General features: G+C 40.9%; 1 protein-coding gene across 2 annotated transcripts in view; it reads left to right on the top strand.

Annotated features, from left to right (window-relative positions):
• The window catches only part of CCDC50 (coiled-coil domain containing 50), a 73,795-nt gene that overhangs the window by 18,432 nt on the left and 32,719 nt on the right, over nt 1-22,644 (top strand). For both annotated transcript variants that reach the window (XM_049880330.1, XM_049880322.1), the window contains exons 2-3: nt 20,275-20,337; nt 21,481-21,607. In XM_049880330.1, coding sequence (XP_049736287.1) covers nt 20,275-20,337; nt 21,481-21,607 — 190 coding nt within the window. The remainder of the gene's footprint in view (nt 1-20,274; nt 20,338-21,480; nt 21,608-22,644) is intronic.

The following is a 22,644-nucleotide window of genomic DNA, read 5'->3' as shown; positions in this document are numbered from 1 at the left end:
CACTACCATCACTTTGTTGTTGTTAGTTGCCGTCCAGGTGGGCTCCAACTCACGGTGACCCCATGCACAATGGAACATGGCCTCATCCTGTACCATCTTCATGATCGTTAGGTTGATAGAGTCCATGGTTGTGGCCACTGTGTATTTTGAGTGTCTTCTAGCCTAGTGAGATCATCTTCCAGCACTATATTGGACAGTATTCTGTTGTGATCCATAGGGATTTCATTGGCTAATTTTCAGAAGTAGATCAGCAGACACATCTTCTAGTCTGTCTTAGTCTGGAAGCTCCGCTGAAACCTGCCTAGCATGGGCGACCCTACTGGTAGTGAAATACCAGTGGCATAGCATCCAGCATCATAGCAACTCCCAAGCAACCATAGTATGACAAACTAATAGGTGGGTGGTAGACCATCATTTTAAGGCTGAGGAAAAAGGAACATGGGAGGAATGTCTATATGCAAGCACTTTGAAGATAAAACACTGACTAATGTAAAACCAATAATATGTTCAAAATCCTTGGCTGTCCACACTAACAAAGTGAGTTATCTCTGTTGGTTAAAAGGTAAGTGTGTATGTATGCACACAGATGGTTAAAATGGTTTTAAGTGCTGCTGAGTCTGAGTTCAGGTTTAGTCAGTGGTCCACGTGGTCTAAATTAGCCCTGTCTTACCTATCACGCTGATTATTGTCTAGAGCAGTGCTGTGCAACAGAGCTTCTGTGATGATGGAAATTTTCTGTATTCACACTATCCAAAATGGCAGCCACTAGCCCTATGTGGCAGTTAGGCACTTGAAATGTGGATAGTGAGACTGAGCAACTGAATTTTTAAGTTTTAATTAATTTAAATAGCTACCATTTTGGACAACAAAGATATCTAGTGTTCATTAAGCTGAATTTACTCTTTACTCTTTGTATCAGCCTTCTCCAGAGAAACAGAATACACACACACACACATAATATATATGTCTATATATACACATTATATGTGTTTGTGTATGTGTGTGTGTATATGTGCATATATACGTACATACATGCATATCATTAGGTGCCATTGAGTCAGTTTTGACTCGTAGTGACACTGTGTACAACAGAACTAAATACTGCCTGGTCTTGTACCATCCTCACAATCGTTGATATGTTTGAGCCCATTGTTGCAGCCACTATGGCATTTCATCTTGTAGAAGGTCTTCCTCTTTTTCGTTGACCCTCTATCAAGCATGATGTCTTTCTTCAGGGACTGGTCTCTCCTGATAACATGTCCAAAGTACGTGAAATGAAGTCTTGCCATCTTTGCTTCTAAGGAGCATTCTGGCTGTACTGCTTCCAAGACAGACTTGTTCATTCTTCTCATAGTCCATGGTATATTCAGTATTCTTTACCAACTCAATAATTCAAATGCGTCAGTTCTTCTTTGGTCTTCCTAATTCATTGTCCAGCTTCTGTATGTGTATGAGGTGATTGAAAAAACCATGGCTTGGGTCAGGCGCACCTTAGTCCTCAGAGTAACATCTTTGCTTTTGAACACTTTAAAGAGGTCTTTTGCAGCAGATTTGCCCAACACAATGCATCCTTTAATTTCTTGGCTGCTGCTTCCATGGGTGTTGATTGTGGATCCAAGTCATAGGAAAGCCTCGACAACTTAATTTCTCCGTTTATCATGATGTTGCTTATTGACGCAGTCATGAGAATTTTTGTTTCCTTTATGTTGAGGGATAATTAAAACTGAAGGCTGTAGTCTTTGATCTTCATCAGTTAAGTGCTGCAAGTCCTCTTTGCTTTTGGCAAATAAGGTTGTATCATCTGCATATCGAAGGTTGTTATTGTGTCTTCCTCCAGTCCTGATGCCCCCGTTATTCATATAGTCCAGCTTCTTAGATCATTTCCTCAGCATACAGATTGAATAAGTATGGTGAAAGGATACAACCCTGACACATACGTCTTATGATTTTAAATCATACAATATCCCCTTTTTCTGTTTGAATGACTGCCTCTTGGTCTATGTACAGGTTCTGCATGAGCACAATTAAGCGTCGTGGGATTCCCATTGTTCGTAATGTTATCCATAATTTGTGACGATCCACACTGTCAAATGCCTTTGCATAGTCTATAAAACGCAGGTAAACATCTTTCTGATATTCTCTGCATTCAGCCAGGGTCCGTCTGACATCAGCAATGATTTCTTTCTTTCTATGACCTCTTCTGAACCTGGCTTGAGTTCCTGGCAGTTTCCTGTTTATGTACTACTGATGCAACTATTTTTGAATGATCTTCAGCAAAATTTTACTTGTATGTGATATTAATGATATTGTTCACTTATTTTCACGTTCTATTGAATTATCTTTCTTTGAAATAGCTACAAATATGGCTCTTTTCACAGTTGATTGGCCAGGTCGCTATCTTCCGGATTTCTTGGCATAGATGAGTGAGTGCTTCCAGTGCTGCAGCCGTTTGTTGAAACACCTCCTTTGATATTCTGTCAATTCCTGGAGCCTTGTTTTCCGCCAGTGTCTTCAGTGCAGCTTGAACTCCTTCATTCAGTACCATCAGTTCTTGATCATACGCTACCTCCTAAAATGGCTGAACGTCAGCCAGTTCTTTTTGGTACAGTCACTCTGTGTGTTCCTTCCATCTTCTTTTGATGCTTCCTGTGTCGTTCAATTTTTTGCCCATAGAATCCTTCAAAATTGCAACTCAAGCCTTGAATATTTTCTTCAGTTCTTTTGGCTTGAGAAATGCCAAGCATATTCTTCTCTTTTGGTTTTCTAACTCTAGGTCTTTGCCCGTATCATTATGATATTTTACTTTGTCTTCTCCAGCCCCCACCATGAAGTCTTCTGTTCAGCTCTTTTACTGCATCATTTCTTCCGTTCGCTTTAGCTACTCTACGTTCGAGAGCAAGTTTCAGAGTTTCTTCTGACATCTATTTTGGTCTTTTCATTCTTCTTGTCTTTTTAATGACCTTTTGCTTTCTTTATGTATGATGTCCTTGGTGTTATCCTACAACATGTTTGGTCTTTGGTCATTAGTGTTCAGTGCATCAAATGTATTCTTGAGATGGTCTCTAAATTCAAGGTTGTACTTTACCTCTTGTGGACTTGTTTTAATTTTCTTCGGCTTCAGCTTGAACTTGCATATAAGCAATTGATGATCAGTTCCACAGTCGGCCCCAGACGTTGTTGTTCTCACTCGTGATATTGAGCTTCTCTGTGGTCTCCTTCCACAGATGTAGTCAATTTGATGCCTGTGTCCTGTGTATTCCATCTGATGACGAATATGTGTGTGTGTGTGTATATATATGTGTGTGCATATATATGTGCTGTTTCTCTGGAGACGAATATGTATATATGATGGCAATGGGTTTGGTTTTAGGATTTTAGTGGAAAATATTTGACTTTTCCTTCTCTGTCAGGTTTCTACCTGACACAAGTTCCAGCTTTTGCAGATTTTACTGTATACACACACACACACACACACACACAAATCAAGCTCAACCCATTGCCATCGATTTGATTCTGACTCATAGTGACCCTATAGGATACAGTAGAACTGCCCCATAGGGTTTCCAAGGAGTGGCTGCTGGATTTGAACTGCTGACCTTTTGGTTAGCAGCTGAGCTCTTAACCACTATGCCACTAGATCTCCACATATTCATACGTACATACATATATATGTATTCTTTACGTAAGGTCGATTGATTTAGATGTTAATCACATGTAAATACTTTCAGAGTAACACCTAGGCTAGTGTTTGACCAAACAATTGTACACCATACCTTAGCCAAGTTTACACATTAAATTAACTATCATAGTCTTCATATATAGTGTGAGTGTGTGGTGGGGAGGTAGAAAAACAAAATTTCTTTGTGACCCTAGAGGACAGAATCATGATGGATTGATAGAACATACAGATTTTGTTGCAGTTTAAGGGAAGATGTTCTAATGTCTGTTCCATCCAATAGTGGACCATGTTGGATGCTTAGCAGTTGCATTTCTGAAGAGAACTTTAGTGACCACTTCGTGGGAATGTAAAGACAGAACCCAAGCTTCAATTTGATGGAAACTCAACCTATCTGACCTCCAGGTTGAGCTCATTTTGACATTATGGGATGTTTTGGGGAAGAAAGAAAGCTCAACCTTAGTGATTTGTGTTAATATCTGCATCTGCATTTTCTGAGAATAGACAAGGCCAGAGTTGCAACTTTTCTTAGGCAGCTTTTGTTTTGTTACTGCCAGCATAATGAGGTTTTGGCTTCAAAGAATCAATCCACAGAGTTGATGCCAGCAGCACAGGAAGCTTGTCATGTTGTTTGTGGGTATTTTCTTTGTTTTTTTTTTTTTTTTTTTGTCATTTGGGATAGCTAGAGTAAGATACTTCCTCATGGAAATTCTTATCTCTGTCTGACAGTTCTACCAGTATGAGTAAAAATTGCTGTTTCCACCTTGCTGCCTCCTTCCAGCCCTCCCCCACCTCTTTTTTTCACTGTTCCCTCATCCCTAATCGTTTACCCTGTGAAAATGGAAATTTCTGACTCAGCCATTTTCTCTTTTCCAATAAGTTACCAGTTACTCTGCGGTCTCTGGTAATGATGTAGATGGTTTGTGATATTAAAATAGTACTTCTGATTTGAGAACTTATAATGTCTCAGCATTTTCAAAACCCACTTGCCGGGAATTTGGTGTGTCTGTGGTTAGCTGTACATATCTACTTGCCAAACAAGTGGTTTGGGTCCCTGGGTTTTCATTTAATTTTGAATTTGGTGGATTAGGAAACAAATAAACAAAACTCAGGAATCTACTTTGATAAGTTGCATCAGAGTGAATGTTGGGATTAAAGCAATTGTTTTGCTTTTAAAAATAGATGATGTCTTTACTCAGTTTCAGGTGTTTGTTGGAAGTGTGTGTGAGTGCACATTTAAGATTCATAATTCCCTTTTCTGTAAAACTGTTGATGACATCCGTTACAAAGTTTAATTCTTCCTATTTTAGTTCCAACATGATAGTTGAACTAACTTTAACATCTAGTACCAAAAAAACCCATGGCCATTGAGTAGATTCTGACTCATAGTGACCCCATAGGAGAGAGCAGGGTTTCCAGGAAGCAGCTGGTGGATTCAAACTGCCGACCTCTTTATTTGTGGCTGGGCTCTTAACCACTGTGCCATCATTCCAGTGAAGAACTGCCATTATTTCTCCTTTCTGATAATGAGAACTGAACAACTTTTCATATTTCCCTTCTTGCTTTGGTTCTCAGGGAGATCTGATTTAAATTTGGGGCCTTGTTTTGTCAGCCTAAGTTTTTCCTTCTTAAAACGACGATTAAAAAAAGACTTTATTCCTGTAACCTTTTGTTACGCTTTCTTCTGTCATAAAGAGCCAGTATAAATAGAGCCAGTAAAGCATTGTATTGTGACCCATGTTTTTCATAGTAAATATTTGCTTCAGTGTTTAGATGATTAGATTAAAAATATATATCTATTTTTTATTATAAAATATTAAGACAAAAATTATAAATAGTAAGATTCCCCTTAATGGTAGATAAATTAGAACACATACAGATGTTTAAAAAGGAAAATAAATTATAATGTAATCCTAGGGCATGCACTCAATATTAGGTTTTTGATCTTTATCCTTTGTAGTATTTTAAAAAATAAATTGAAATTGTAAAGTCAGGTGTTTCGATTACAGACAGTGCACTGTAGACAAGCACGCAGTCAGCCCTGAGCACTGCCCAAATGATGAAGGTAACTTTAGGACATGGCCTGTGCTTTAGCCATGAGGATGTACTGCATAGATGAACATTTAAGGGTATGGGAAACAGCTGACTTCAGAGTGCAGTGGTTGATAGAAAACACCCATGTATACTCTAGAGAATGTGAAAAGCCCGAGCCTGGAACTAAGACTAATAGATAGTATAGTTTGCAGGTTTTGTCTTCTGAAAACCATTTTACCTATGTTGTTGTTGTTAGGTGCCGTCAGGTTGGTTCCCACTCATAGTGACCTTATACACAACAGAACGGAACGCTGTCCAGTCCTGCACCATCCTCACAGTCCTTATGTTTGATCCCATTGTTGCAGCCACTGTGTCAGTCCATCTTGTTGAGGGTCTTCCTCTTGTTTTGCTCACCCCCTACTTTACCAAGCATGATGTCCTTCTCTAGGGACTACTCATCTGAAAGGGGGGCTGTATTGAAAGGAAGTTCGCCTTTTGGGTTTGAAATATTTAAAAGGAGTCCAGATGATTGCTTGGACAGGATAAGGGCTGGACTAGACAACTACTAAGACCCTTTCTGATAATCAGCATGTATAATTTTAAGAAAGTGATGGATCAGTTAGTATCTTTTGTGATCAGTGACTAAAATTTAGAAATATTTGAAGACACTTGGGAAATCAACCCATCAGCTAGGGCCTTTATTATTCTTGGTGGTATTTCCTTGGGATTAAAGGATCGTGATAGTAGTAGTCCTCGATTCACGGCGTATTTGAGTTCGGTCAGGTTGCTTCGGCGTGTCTTACCGTTAGTTACATGTGCCGCATGCAGCTTTGCAGTACATAATTTACTGATGTCATCATTCTCATGCCAACCCCCAATGACAAAGATTGCATTTATAAAGATACTGATAATAAAAGGCAATAATAATGAAAACTAAAAAAAAAAAATGAGGTGCTCAATTTACGTCAGAACCCGTTGATGGTGGAGTCGTTGGGACAGAACCCTGTCGTAATTCGGAGACTGCCTGCACTCTAAGACAGTTTGGTCCTCGGAGATGGCGATCTTAGCGGATTTGGAAGGACTTTACAGAGGATGCTGAGTTACGCTATTCTGGTCCTTGTAGAGCTTTTTTTTGTCAAAAAGGTAGCTTTTTATTTTTCTTCAATGTTTAGGGCAGAATATTTAATCTGAAAAGGCCGGGAGCCCTGGGGGCACAGTGGTTAAAGAGCTTGGTGGCTAACCAAAAGATTGGCAGCTCGAATCCACCAGCTGCTCCTTGGAAATGCTTTGGAGCAGTTTTGTTCTGTCCTGTGGGCTTGCTGTGAGTTGGAACCAACTCAACGGCAGTGGGTTTATTTAATACCAGGATTTCTCAAGATTTTTCTCTCTTTTCTTTTTTAAATTCTGTAGATCTTGATGTGTTTTTCTGTCCATCTTATACTTAATTTATTAGCATTTTCTAATTTTCAGGACTATTCTTAAGGTAGCCTGCAAGTATGGAGGGCTTGTGAGGACATGGGCAGTTTCCTCAAACAAATGATTTGGGAGACTAGCTCCAGAGTCTGCGTCCCCGCCGGCACACGTTACATTCTCTGCTTTGAGGTACCACATACAGCTTAAGCACCCTAGGTGGTGGCTTAGCTTAACAAACATGCCTTTATGTGGGCATGGCATTTTTCATAGTCTGGGCTGCAGTCTTGGCTGTGCCACTTACTTAGCTATGTGATCCTGGTCATGTTACTCTGACTCTCAGAGCCATCTACTGTTGTCGTTTGCAGGCACCGTCAATTGACCACCTGTATTCCGCCAGGCGCTCCTTGGAAACTCTATGGGGCAGTTCTACTCTGTCCTATAGGGTTGCTATGAGTCGGAATCAACTCGACGGCACTGGGTATACTGTACTTCTAGAAACCCCAGTGGCATAGTGGTTAAGGGCCATGGCCGCTAACCAAAAGGTTGGCAGTTTGAGTCTACCAGGCGCTCCTTGGAAACCCTATGGGGCTGTTCTTCTCTGTCTTGTAGGGTCGCTATGAGTTGGAATTGACTCGATGGCAATGGGTTTGGCCTTTTTTTTGGTTTATACTACACTTCGAGGCATTTCAGGATTCTGCCTGGCAATTAACCTGTCTGGTGTAATACATCTGAAATTTAAGTATAAATTAAATTTATAGGGAAGCAGAAACTCTGCCCTTCAGCTGTCACTTGAGAGTGTTAGTAGACATGCAGCTCTTTCCCTTGCTTCAGGTGAGGTGGAGGGAGTGGATGGCTCATACCTGTGAAACGGGCACTGTTTTATGGCATGCTAGTTACTGGTTTTCAGGATCCCTCCTTTGCATAAATATTTGTTTAAAAACCAGTAGCCCTCATGGCACAGTGGTTAAATGCTCGGCTGCTAACCAGAAGGTCGACAGTTTGAGCCCACCAGCTGCTCTGTGGGAAAAAGATGTGGCAATCTGCTTCTAAAGATTTACAGCCTTGGAATCCCTATGGGGCAGTTCTGCTCTGTCCTGTAGATCTCTCTGAGTCGGAATCGACTTGATGATGACGGGTTTGGTTTTTGGGTATCTCAGGCTGTGATGAATGTTGTAGACAAAATGGTTTGTACAAATTTATGCTGCGAAAACATGAGTAAAATTAATTATAATGTGATTAGTGCTATCATATTTATTACATGCCATGTGATTACTGAGAAGAACAGGTAAATCTGGATGTGGGTGAGTGAGTCAGTTGTGGTGGCTTTGTTGGTATATTGTATAGGATTGGATGTATAGAGAAGGTGACATTTGAATGGGGGTCTTGAAGGTTTATTATGAATTTTCTAGATGGCAGAGGGGGTAGAAGGGGTCCTTCAGGCAGAGAAAACAGCCCAACTTCAATAATGGTGATTACTTATGCTTCCTTTAGACCCCCAAGCCTCTCCCATTCCCTGCCATCCATACCCACACCAGCCAACCAGCTAAAACATAGACTAAAACCAGCAACCATAAAAATCTGGAAATAGTTGAAACAGTGGTAAAAGATATGTGATCTGCAGTTTATCATTATTTAATCATTAATTAATCATTTGCCAAACACTTGTTTGCCTTTCACAAAGGAATTACAGAAACCTGTGTGTACCTTGTGGGGGGTTTAGTAAAGGGGAGTAAGCATACCAAGGGTAACAAGCACCAGAAGGTGGACCTGATTTAATTATATTATAATGGACCTCTACTTAGGAGGTTCATCTATCTCCCAGACAGATGGAGTAACCGTGGTATAGTGGAAAGAACAGAGGATTTGGAGACTTGATCAGAAAATAGCCCTGCCATTGACTGTTTGATGAGGAACCAACTAAATGAGAAGGAAACACCTCTGCTATTTACCTGTTTAGTGTCAGCCAAAATTAGATGCTACTGCTCTTGGATTTTGTTAATTCTAATGAGATGGAAATTTTAGAACACTGAAAGACAGAGAAGGATCATGGTTTTGTTTATCTTCTATTCCCTGGTAAATTAATTGCTCACATGTTGTTGTTAGGTGCCGTCGAGTCGGTTGCGACTCATAGCAACCCTATGCACAACAGAATGAAACACTGCCTGGTCATGAGCCATCCTTACAATTGTTGTTATGCTTGAGCTCATTGTTGCAGCCACTGTGTCAATCCACCTTGTTGAGGGTCTTCCTCTTTTCCACTGACCCTGTACTCTGCCAAGCATGATGTCCTTCCCCAGGGACTGATCCCTCCTGACAACATGTCCAAAGTATGTAAGACGCAGTATCGCCATCCTTGCCTCTAGGGAGCATTCTGGCCACACTTCTTCCAAGACAGATTTGTTCGTTCTTCTGGCAGTCCATGGTATATTCAATATTCTTTACCAACACCACAATTCAAAGGCTTCAGTTCTTCTTCGGTCTTCCTTATTCATTGTCCAGCTTTCACATGCATATGATGCAACTGAAAATACCATGGCTTGGGTCAGGTGCACCTTAGTCTCCAGGGTGACATCTTTGCTCTTCAACCCTTTGAAGAGGTCCTTTGCAGCAGATTTACCCAATGCAATGCGTCTTTTGATTTCCTGACTGCTGCTTCCATGGCTGTTGATTGTGGATCCAAGTAAAATGAAATCCTTGACAACTTCAATCTTTTCTCTGTTTATCATGATGTTGCTCATTGCTCCAGTTGTGAGGATTTTTGTTTTCTTTATGTTGAGGCGCAGTCCATACTGAAGGCTGTGGTCTTTGATCTTCATTAGTAAGTGCTTCAAGTCTTCCTCACTTTCAGCAAGCAAGGTTGTGTCATCTGCATAATGCAGGTTGTTAATGAGTCTTCCTCCAATCCTGATGCCCTGTTCTTCTTCATGTAGTCCAGCTTCTTGTATTATTTGTTCAGCATACAGATTGAATAGGTATGGTGAAAGACTACAACCCTGACGCACACCTTTCCTGACTTTAAACCAATCAGTATCCCCTCATTCTGCCAGAACAACTGCCTCTTGATCTATGTAAAGGTTCCTCATGAGCGCAATTAAGTGTTCTGGGATTCCCATTCTTCATAATGTTATCCATAGTTTGTTATGATCCACACAGTCGAATGCCTTTGCATACGCAATAAAACACAGGTAAATATCCTCTGGTATTCTCTGTTTTCAGCCAGGATCCACCTGACATCAGTGATGATATCCCTGGTTCCACGTCCTCTTCTGAAACCGGCCTGAATTTCTGGCAGTTCCCTATCGATACACTGCTGCAGCCGTTTTTGAATGATCTTCAGCAGAATCTTGCTTGTGTGTGATATTAATATTGTTCTATAATTTCCACGTTTGGTTGGATCACCTTTCTTGGGAATAGGCATAAATATGGATCTCTTCCAGTCAGTTGGCCAGGAAGCTGTCTTCCATATTTCTTGGCATAGATGAGTGAGCACCTCCAGCACTGCATCTGTTTGTTGAAACATCTCAATTGATATTCCATCAATTCCTGGAGCCTTGTTTTTCACCAGTGCCTTCAGAGCAGCTTGGACTTTTCCTTCAGTACCACCGGCTCACACGTTACGTAGTGATTATTCTTGTTTTGAACCTTCTGCCTGAAAGTGGGGAATTTCAACACCTCAGAGCTGGCTGTGTTTGCTTACTTGCGGGCCATGATCAGGGCAGGAGAGTGTCTGCAGTTTATAGCTGAACGTCTCCGAGAAGCTCCTTGGCTGCTGCTCTGTCCACTGGTGGTGGGGTGGGTGGGTGGCTGGGCAAGGGGGCTGGTGTCAGCATCAGCATCACTCTTCTTGGTCCTCATGTATAAACTCGTTGCTGTGCCTGAGAAGGTAGAGGATTTGGTATTAGGGTAAGATCTACTCACATAGAGTTACCCCATTTCTTTTTTACAGAGGCAATTTTATTAGAACTTTAAACAGAGCAAAGGAGCTTTTTAAATAGAGGTGTAGTCTCATTGGGTTGCTACAAGTCGGAATTGACTCAGTGGGAATTGGTTCTTTTGGGCTTTAAGAGAGATATTCCTTCTGTAGGACAGCAGAGGCATGGGGGTTTACATCTGTCACTCGTCCTTAGTTCAGATTATCTTCAGTATCTCAGCCAAGAACACATTATTCTTAAATTTATTAATACCCTCTTGTCCCTAAGGCGGAGTCCTGGTGGCACAGTGGTTAAAGCACACTGCTGCTAACCAAAAAGCCGAGGGTTCGAAGCTACCAGCCGCTCCATGGGAGAAAGTTGTGGTAGTCTGCTTCCACAAAGATTACAGCCTTGGGAACCCAACGGGGAAGTTTTATACTGTCCTATAGGGTTGCTATGAGTCAGAATCAACTTGGCAACGGTGGGTTTGTTTCTTGGTGGGTTGTCCCTAAGGGAGGAAAACTGATTGAATTATGTTGTTGGTGGGAGAGGGGAAGTGGTTAGGTCCTAAGGGGGATATTTTCATTGGAATTTCCCTCAGTACTCACAACCTCATAGGGTTTTCCCCATAGATCAAATGGGATAATGAATATGTATACAGTTTGTCACCTAGGAAAATCATGTAAATAAAGGGAACTTTTTATTGCCCCTGTTTCTCAGGAGTGAACACAGGCTGATTGGGATTACTAGAAGTTTGGGAGATAATGACACAGAATAAACTATGTCCCATCTTTACTGCTCTACTTTTGGACCTGGAACCCACCTTCTGAACACATGTACCATCCTTAGCTAAATTTCTTCCTTGGTTTCAAAGAACCCAGTGCATATTTGTCATATCTTAATTAGTATGTAATGATTCCAGCCTTTTCTGGCGTCCTAGAACACATAATCTCTTTCTTCCAGGAGCTCTTTGAGCAGAAGTATTTGGGACCTGAGGAGCTGGGCTTTGTTTCCAGTTCACTACTTCTTGGAACCTTAGTGTTTCTTTACGAATAAAATGAGGATGTTGATAAAACCTCTGCAGTAACTGTGGAAGGAATACACGTGAAGGTGCTGTGTAAGTGTCAGCTATGGCTACCTGTCATTACCAAACATTCTCAAAACAAAATGTGTCTCTGGGACATCTTCCTTGCTCCTAGAGGGTATTGTTTTCATGTGTATAGAACAAAAGAAAGCCAGCGTAATCCCAGCTCCCAAAGCAATGAACGTGTGTCTCATCTGGTCCTAATAGCATTTACACAAAAACAGAACAATTCACAAAATTCCATCAGTACCTAAATGACAATCAGACACACAGTTGAAGGAAATGGCCTCTAGTGAATGTATGATTAATCCAGGCATGTTTTTGTGGGTGGAAGTTTATAAAGATTGAGTCACAGGAATTGTTTTTTTTTCAGGAAGGGTTGGTCTGTGGATAAAAGAACAGCAGAAGGGGATAAGTTCTTCACTTCTCTTCTAGTTTTTAAACAGTTACCGGGGAAAGATTTGAGAATATGCTGCTGTTTGGATAATGTATGAGAGTGGCATGCTGCAGTATCTTGGGGCTTCAGAAAATTCTGGATTTGGTTGTAATGGGGTTGATTAGATAGGTGATGGATACTCATTGTGCATACTTGGAATGCAGAAAGGAGTTCTCGTTAACAAGTTTGTTGTGTACCGTAGAGTTGACTCATACCCATTGCCATTGAGTTGATTCCCACCCATAGCAACCCTATGGGACAGAGTAGAACTGCCCCAGAGGCTTTCTTAGGCTGTAATCTTTATGAAGCAAATCGCCAGATCTTTTCTCCCTCGGAGCCGCTGGTAGGTTTGAACTGCTGACCTTTTGATTAGCAGACCAACCAGCTAAAACCAAACCCAGTGGCATGGAGTTGATTCCAACTCATAGTAACCCTATAGAACAGAGTAGAACTGCCCCATAGGGTTTCCAAGGCTGTAAATCTTTAAGGAAGAAAACCGCCACATCTTTCTCCCAGCGGCTGGTGGTTCTACTGCCAGCCTTTTTTGGTTAGCAGCCAAACGCTTTAACCACTGCATCACCAGGGCCAAGGACTTAACCACTGCGTCACTAGCAAGAGCACAATTTAATTCTTGTTTGTTCTTGTTAGTTTAGGATTTTAAAACTCTTGAACTGAATTAGTTTAATAAAATTTTCCCCCACTAAGTGTTCTCACCAACCCTGCCAATATAAATACAGGTTAAGTTCTTGATTAGTGGTTAAAATTTGAGAATATGTTCATTTAGTGGAAGAATAAACAAGTCCTGCTGTCCTGAAGGTTTTTTTTTTGTTTTTGTTTTGTGGGGAGGGGGAGCTCTGGGAGAGCACTCAGATTTTTCTGTGAAAGGAAGGGACTAGATCCATGGGTAGTTTCTCACCCCATTGCTTCCAAGCCTGAATCGCTGCTCAGAAAGGAGTTAAAAAGCATAGATTTAAAGAAGGTGTTTTGATGCTGAGTGAGAAAGACTGGATTTAAAATGAACTTTCTGAAACAGTAGTCTTGAACATGTTTTACATAAAATAGTCATTTACTTTTTCTTTTATTTATTGGTGGAAAGCTGACGAGATCTTAATCTAGCTAAGAAAACATTCTTTGAAATACTATTTTAGAACTCCAAATTTGTTACACTGGGCTAGAATTCTAGGGGACATTCAAATGAGTGATGTTCAGTTTTCTCTTTTCCTTTGTTGGTTATGGAGATTTAGCTTCTATTTTCATAGCAGTTGCCAAAGGCAGGGCAGGTGAAGGTGTTATCTCTGAAAAGGCAAGAAATAGTTCTACAACTAAAGTATATGGAAAACCCTAGAGTTACTGTTAGGGAGAAGGGAGGAGTGGGATGTGTCTGGAACTGGAGGAATAAAGTCGGTAAGGAGATGTACTTGAAAAAGAGGTGAATGAGGAGAAATGAGAACGCAGAAAGGAGGGAGATGTGGGGAGCAAAATGCAAGAAGAGGGGGAAGCAGTATGATGGTTCATCCTCCGCTTTTCTGGGCTTTGTGACTATTCTGCTTCTGTGTGCTGATGTTCTGCTGTGGCTGAAGGGGTGGCTCAGATACGGGATTAGCACGCGGGGATTCTCTGGGGACATAGCTGTCACTCTGGTCATCTTGCTTTTTTCTTTTTATTCCTTGACTTTTTCTTGTGTTACTTTACTGAAGGGCTAGGGGGAAATATTTGATTATATATAATAGTAGCTATAACTCTTTAATTAGCATTTGGCACTGGGGCCGGACCTAGGGGATTTTATTTTAACTTTCCCGGCAGAGGTTACCGTCACATAAGCAAAAGGAATATGAAATCTTTAGGACTTCATTTTATCTATGTCTTAAAGACTAATGGTGGATTCTGATTTAGGAGAAGTAGGTTCCAGCAGTACTAACTGTCCCACTATTTCTCTTAAAGTCTGAGATTGCTTTACAGTAAAATGAGGACCTTAAAACAGACATTCTTTGAGATCCTTCTCAGTTTAATAATGATGATGATAATAATATAAAACTGCTAGTAGCATAATAATTACTACTATTTTGTGAATGTAGACTTTTGAATGTCCTGTTTTGTAGAATAGAGTTTTTCTCATTTATAAGAGGTGGCTTTTGGTCGGCTTGAGGTGGAGCAGGTGGGAATTGCCAGGCCTTTGGTGCATGTCACATAAGCTGTGCAGCAGGAATGCCTGTGGAGTTTAGAACCAGAGCTCAGTGTGGTGCACAGGACCTTTCCTGTCTTATCTCTTGTTACCATTCCCTCATGGGCTCTGCACTTCCGGCCCACAGAACTCCAGGGCAGTTTATGCAGTCCTTTTGTCTTAATCATTGTGTTTTTTTCCATAATTTTTCCCCCTGTCCAGAATGCTTCCCACCTCTACCCAAAGGAATTTTAACCTTTGCTTTGAGATCTGTTTCATGTTATCTACTCCTAAGGTTTCCTAATACTCTGCCCACAATGTCCCCGTTCATTACCCCTGCCCTCAATTCGTGGGAAACAACCCTCCAAAAAAAATTGGCTTCGAGTCAATTCCAACTCATGACAACACTATGTGTGTCAAGTGTAGAACTCCATAGGGTTTTCTGTGGCTGATTTTTTGGATGAGACCACCAGAAGTGCCTCTGGGTGGACTTGAACCTCTAACCTCTGCAAAACATTAAATGTCCTCAAGGAACTTTTTGTAGGTCTTTACTGTAACATTTATTAACTTATATATAGCATGCTTATTTATCTTCGTGTCACCTCCACCCCCTTAATGGCTTGGAAATAACTTATTCATCCTAAAACAGCTCAGTAAATGTTTGTTGAATAAATATTTTCTAGGTGTATACTGGAAACCCTGGTGGTGTAGTGGTTAAGAGCTATGGCTGCTAACCAAAAGGTCGGCAGTTTGAATCCAGCAGGCGCTCCTTGGAGACCCTGTGGGGCAGTTCTACTCTGTCCTTTAGGTTCGCTGTGAGTCACAATTGACATGACGGCAGTGGGTTTGTTGTTATTGGTTTTATTTTAGGTGTATATTATGCCATTTGTTTATTTAGGGATCTGTAGCTGGGTGAGAATCATCCTTCTCTTTAAGGAAAATGGATTAGCAATATAAATCCTCCCTCCCCATTTCTGAGCCTGGCTTATTATTAGCAAGTAAACTAATGTATATTTATTCACTGTATACTTACATATACATACCTGGATAAAAAAATCATTCAAATGTTGTTTGACAAATTTTACAAGTTGCTGTGATGCTTTCAGAAGGGCAGAGCTTTTATTCATAACAATGTTTTCTTCCTTTGTCTTTGGAACCATTATTGTTCTTTGACTTTGCTGACCGGTTTTTCTCCTTTTTTTTTTTTAATCATATCCTGAATTCTGTGTGCTAGCTACATCCAGGGCTGTTTATGTGGAAGGTGCAGAGTTTAGTCATAAGGTCCTGTCCCGAAGAGTTTATAATTGGATAAAGAGGCACCTGTGTGCACAAGTTGAAGGACAAGTGAGTTGCTTTCTGTTAATGCTCTTCTAAGGAAGGAGGCCAAGTCACGTGGTTATTAGTGCCAAAAGATACTTAGCCACCATGCCCTAACTTTGGAGGAAATGGGACAGAGGGAAGAGGCAACAGGATCATTGAGGTCTGGGTGGGAATGAAGAACATTTATGCACCTGACTATGGTGAGGCCTTTGAATTGTGGTGTTGGAGAAGAATACTGAGTATACCATGGACTGCCAAAAGAACAAACGAATCTGCCTTGGAAGAAGTACAACCAGAATGCTCTTAGAAGCAAGCATGGTGAGACTACGTCTCACATACTTCGGACATGTTACCAGGAGGGATCAGTCCCTGGAGAAGGACATTATGCTTGGTAAAGTGGAGGGTCATTGAAAAAGAGGAAGACCCTCAATGAGATAGATTGTCACAGTGGCTGCAACAGTGGGCTCAAGCATAACAATGATTGTGAGGCTGGTGCAGGACCAGGCAGTGTTTCGTTCTGTTGTACATAGGGTCACTATGGGTCAGAACCAACTTGACGGCACTTAACAAAAACAACAACGTGGTGAGGGAGCTAGTTTTAGTACTGGACCGGGAAGAGTAGAAGGCAGCGGTAGGGTTGACTAAATGGTAAAAAAGAAATCAGCCTGACGATTGGGCTGAGTGAAAGCAAACATGGGAGGGAAAAAGTTTGAGAACTGGGAGGATGAAAACCTTGGTCCAATGCTTCATCTTAAATATGCCTGCAGGGGAAGGTGGTGAGATGCATTTATACTGGAGGGGTCATACTCAGTATACTCAGGAGTATACTGGAGAAGGACATCATGCTTCGTAAAGTAGAGGGTCACCGGAAAAAAAAGGAAGACCCTCGACGAGGTTGATTGACATGGTGGGCTACAACAGTGGGCTGAAACATAACGACGATTGTGAAGATGGCTCAGGATCAGGCAGTGTTTCGTTCCATTGTACATAGGGTGAGTTGGAACTGACTTGACGGCACCTAAGGAGAAGAACGACATACTCCGTATACAGTTTATACTGTTTATGTCAAAGTGAAGTGGTTTAGAGAAGGAACAAAGATCCAAGCTCTGCATTTGGCCTGGCCATGCAGTGTTTTCTGGATACTAATTTAAAACTTAATGAATCAGTACCAAAGACATGATTTTGGCTTTACTTTTAAATGGGAAATACAAACTAATGAAGAATGCCAGTATTGGAAAGCCAGTTAGTAACACGTTGTTGCTGTCATGATAATTGCTGAACGTGAACTGTCTTTTCGAGGAAGAAATGAAGTGTTTGGTGTCTTTTCGAGAAAGAAATGAAGTGTTTGGTTCCCACAAAATGGAAGTTTTGGGAGTTTACTTGAACTCGTTACTCAGTTTGGTCCATTTTTAGCAGGTCACACCTCAAAATTCGGTAACACAGGAAAGGGCAACACGTTGTGTATGTCTAAAACAGTGAGTGAAGAATTCATAAACATAGTAAGTGATAGAGTTCGATCAACTATTTTCAGTGAAAAAACTATAGTTTGGTGTTTTAGTTTGTGTGCAGATTCCACTCCTGATCTTTCATGTATACATGAGCTAAGTACTGTTCTAAGATGCCCATCTCCGACAGGTGGAAAACTTCTCATGGGATTTATCACATATACTAGCTCAAAAAGTCATACTGGTGAGGAAATTGCAAATCAAGTAGTTTGCTATTTAGGTGAAGTTTACAAAATTGTGTTTTCTAACTGCAGAGGCCAGACCTATGACAATGCTGCCACACGTCAGGGGTTACAAAGGCATGCAAAGGAAAATTTTAGAAGTAACGAATATGCCATTTTCTTACCATGTGCTGTGCATTTAATCTTGTAGGACATAGCACAGTAGATTGTTGTCTGGAAGCAGTTGATTTTTGTTTTTATTTTTGCACTGTTTAGTTACTCTACACATTTTTTGCTGCCTCTAGTCACCAATGGGCAGTTCTTTAAACATATTTGGGCAACGGTCAAGTACTACAGTGCCTTTCTAATACATGTTGGGAAGCACATGCTCTAGCAGTGAGTGTAACCCTGGCACCGTACTCTCAGATTCTAGATGCCTTAGAAAATATTGCTGAAGACCAGACACAAAAAGGAGATACCAGAAGAGAAGCTGAAAGCATTGCCAACAATATGCAAAAACTGGAGTATGTATTTATGCTGGTTATGTAGAACATATTGCAGCATTTTCATCAGAGGAGTCAAACTCTCCAAGATTTAGAAGTAAACTTAAAGACATGCACGGACCGTTACCAGTCATTGTGAGTCCGTATTATATATGAAGGTAGATATTGTTCAGAAGCTAAATTGTGATGAAATCATTGAATTTTTAAGAGCAAAGAATAAAAAGAAGTGTTTTTAATTAAAACATGTTAAGAGATGAAAGTTTTATCTAAAAATATAGTGATTTGTTATAATATTTGTTTTCTGATCATTAATTTTTATAACATCTCATTTGTTCATTTACAATTATAGCATTTATTATGAAAAATATTAAAATTGAAGTATGAGCCATTTATAGCAAAATTGGTAAAATTCAATTTTTCTTCGTAGGTCAACAGAATTTTACATTGGTTGTTGAAACAACTAAGTTCGCTGACTCATTTTCTTTATTGTAGGATATTCTTTTTGTAGAAAAAATGGTGTATAGTAGAAATCTCAGTACCCCCCATCTACTAAAAATTTTATAATCCAGTTCACCTCTTTCCACTAAAATGGCACATGCCACTTTTGTGTTCAATCGCTAATATTATGGTTGCATTTAAAAAGAAGTTACATGATGGATAGCTAAGACACACACACACACATATATTCAAATTCATGAGCAAGCAGAGGAAGGGGCACCATAGATTATCAGTGTTTAGGGCCCTCACATGTCTTAATCCAGCTCTGTGTGGAGTCTATTTCAACTCATAACAGCCCTATAGAATAGAGTAGAACTGCCTCCATAGGGTTTCCAAGATTATAATCTTTATGGAAGCAAACTGCCACATCTTTGTCCGGTGCAGTGGCTAGTGGGTTCGAATTGCAGACCTTTCAGTTAGCAGCTCAGCACTTAACCACTGTGCCATCAGGGCTCCTTCTGAGAATGGCAAGGGAATATTTATTCAGTCACCTTGAATGTCCTCATAAGCAAATTCAAAGCTTCAGAAAGAAATCTGTAACCTCTGATAAGCCCTAAGGGACATTTTTTTTTTTTTTTTAAATACTACACATCAAAGTAGTCTGAGACTTTTGGGAGTTTTCCTTTTATAATGTGAGTTACCTGTTTGGAAGAGAGGGAGACCATATCCCCTAAACTCCAAGTCCTTAAAACAAATGAATAGACAGTACTTTTTATGATAGCAGTCATTCATGTTTTGTTTTGTTTGTATATTTGATTTAAGAAGCAGGGGTTTAAATTGCAGTCTGGGGTAGAATAATCGACCTTGGGGACCATCTCCTCCCATTTTGCTTCCTAGAAAACAGGCCGTAAATGCTCTTCCCCAGGTCTCTGGGTGGAGGCAGAGTTAGGAGCAGATTCTCTGACTTATTTTCAATTCGTAGATTATTTTCAGGGAGGTCTAGATTTAGAGAAAAATCTAGATACCCAGTTCTAACTCAGGTCACAGTGTGGACTCAGTAAAGAATGTGGTTATCCTTAACATGGAGATCTCCTACCTGAAGAGCTAAGGAAAGCATGTATGTCCTTAAAGCCCCCAGGATAGATGCAGGTCTCTGGGAAGTGATCCTGTAAACCACAGATGGCTGAGGCATAGACTTGAGTTCTTTTATCTCCTCTGACAAAGCGAGAACCCAGCCATCTCTTAGTAGCAAGATGAAAAGTGCTATTATTGACTCTTGTATTATTTCAGCAGTACTATCCTACCTCGTGGTATAGAAGTGCATTGGAATTTAATTTCTGGAGCTCTGGGTTCTGATTCTGTGGTTAATGTCCCCCTCACAGGTCAGGGACCAGAGCTAATCGTTATTTTGCGACCCCTATGTTTTTTATGCTTGGCACCGAGTAGGTTCTATGTGGATTATTGTGAATGAAGACTTAGTTCTGACTAGTTACTATTTTGTGTATTGCGATTTGTAAAGTTGACCATCCTGAAATATTAGAATTGACTTTTGAAGTGAACAAATCGTTTTCTGTTTGTGTTAAAACAGTGCTAATGAGCTGTCCTCTGCCCTTCCTCCCTTGCCCTCTGCAGTCTGCCGAGATTTTGCTGTCTTGGAGGACCACACCCTGGCCCACAGCCTGCAGGAACAGGAGAGTGAGTAATCAGCCCTTTTTATTCATGCACCTTGGGTTTTCCCTTTTTAGTAGTAGCTTGAGGCTGGTTTCTTAGGGTGAGGCAGAAAGAGAACACAGCAGGCTACAACATCCTTCATCCTTGAGGGATTTGTCCGGGCAAATGACTGCCTGGATGAAGACTGCAGTTCTGAGGGCTTTGAAGTAAGACAGCTGCCAGGGATTAGAAAACTGCTGGGCCTGTAGAATGGAGGAAAAGAGGAAGTTGATCCTTTCCCTAACCTCAGTGTTGTAGGATGGAGACAGTGGTTGTAGATGGATCTCGGGTTTCCAGAAGACGGTCCCAGGGATCTAGTCCTCCTTCCAGAACAGAGGCCCGAACATCTTGTCCAGATGTCTAGCTTAGGTCACCTTGTGGATTTTTTTCAGTATCTTTGTAAACCTAAGTTACATGTGTTATGTAAAAGTACATATTAGCTTATCTACCATTATGAATGGAAGCCTGAGTGGCACAAGGTAGGTTTAAAGGTTGGGAGTTTGAGCCTCCTACCCAGCTGCTCTGTGGAAGAAAAGCCTGGCAATCTGCCTCTGTAAAGATTACAGCCAGGAAAACCCTATGGAGCAAGCAGTTCTACTCTGTAACAAATGGGGTTTCCATGAATTGGGGATCAACTTGATGGCGGCTAACAGCCACCACCACCATTATGACTAATTTTGATTTTTGAATCATTAATTCATGTGTCAGTATAAAAATTGAATATTGAAAAGTGCAGTTAATAAAGAGAGTGGTAACATGTGGTAGCAGGAAGAGCACTGTTCTTGGTTTCAGAATATTTGTGTATAAGTTCTGGCACTGCCTCTTTTTGCCGTGTGATCAAAGTCGAATCATTTACCCTTTCAGATCCACTTTTTACTTAATGCAGAGGTGGGAGTAATTCCTGTATTATTATACAGCAGCGTTGAAAACGTAACATGAAGTGATAGATGTGAAGCTCTTTTTAATGGTAAAAAAAAAAACCAAACCAAACATGAAAATCATTTTTTTACCATTAAAATAATAATAAAAAAAAGATTTTAATGGTAAAGCTCTCATAAATTTATTACGAAGTTTATTATTAACAAGCCAGAGCACGGTCATTTTTCACATCTCAATCTTTCTGTCCAGTTGAGCATCATTTGGCGTCGAACGTTCAGCGAAACCGTTTGGTCCAGCATGACCTCCAGGTGGCTAAGCAGCTGCAGGAGGAAGATCTGAAAGCCCAGGCTCAGCTCCAGCAGCGCTACAAAGACCTGTGAGGATTTGGGGAGCGGGAGGGGGGGACGACGGGGCCGGCCTTCTCTGTGGATCAAGCGGCCAGGCCGGGAGGGAAGGGGAGTGGCTTCCTGTCCTTCCGGTTCTTTTCACTGTTAGACCTCAGATCCTACAATGGCTATTCAGTAGTTTTCTTTGATTTGAAAAATTTTCTTCGTTGTTAGGAGCGCTTGACTAGGTTTTGGGACATATGGGTTCTGGTGTGACCTCTGAACACTTTCTAGCTGTGTGACTTTGAGCCAATTGGTCCGCCTTTCTGAGTCTGTTTTCTGGTTTATTATTTATGGAGAGGACTTGACTTACCATTTTGTTTATCTTTCTTATTTTGTAAATAAATACTTTCATTGACTTTTGCTACACCTGGCACCATGGTAGGCCCTGGAGACCACAGATATGAGCAAGATATAGCTTTTTCCTTTAAGGACCTCAGGAACAAAACTCTGGAGTGTTGTATATCTAGAGATATATGCACAAGGCACAGAGAATAGAGTAGTAAGTTTCATGCTACAAAGAGAAGACGACACTAGAAAAGCTTTACAAGACAGGTGATATATTTAGCCTGAACCTTGATTATTGGTTAGGAATTTATAGTGATAATTGGGGAAAACCGTTCCAGCCAGAGGGAGTAGCGCACATAAAGGTAGGAAGTAGCTGCAAAAAATTCAGTATTGCTGGGGTGTGGAGAGTATGGTTAGGGGCATATGTTAGCCATGAGGCCAGAAGAGTAGTCAGGAGCTGGACCAATGATCACATTAGTTATGCTGAGGAATTTAGATTTTCATAGATTCCATATGATAAGGGATAAAGAATCACTGAAGGAGTTTGAGATTTTCATTCTGGAGCGTACTCTGGGGGCTGGATGGGTAAAGGATTGGAGGAGGCAAGATTGAAGGCAGCTATCGAGCGATGTTCAAATTAAGAGCTGATGAGACCTGAGTTGGGTGAGATGGTGATAGAGATGCAGAGAAGAGGGAGGTGGTAAGTTGAGGGTAAGGGTAGCGGAGATACAGAGAGGAA

This window comes from Elephas maximus, chromosome 1 (genome assembly GCF_024166365.1).
Source record: "Elephas maximus indicus isolate mEleMax1 chromosome 1, mEleMax1 primary haplotype, whole genome shotgun sequence".
Taxonomy (NCBI): domain Eukaryota; kingdom Metazoa; phylum Chordata; class Mammalia; order Proboscidea; family Elephantidae; genus Elephas; species Elephas maximus.
The sequence above is the reverse complement of the archived record's forward strand: the minus strand, read 5'-3'. Positions and strand labels throughout refer to the sequence as shown.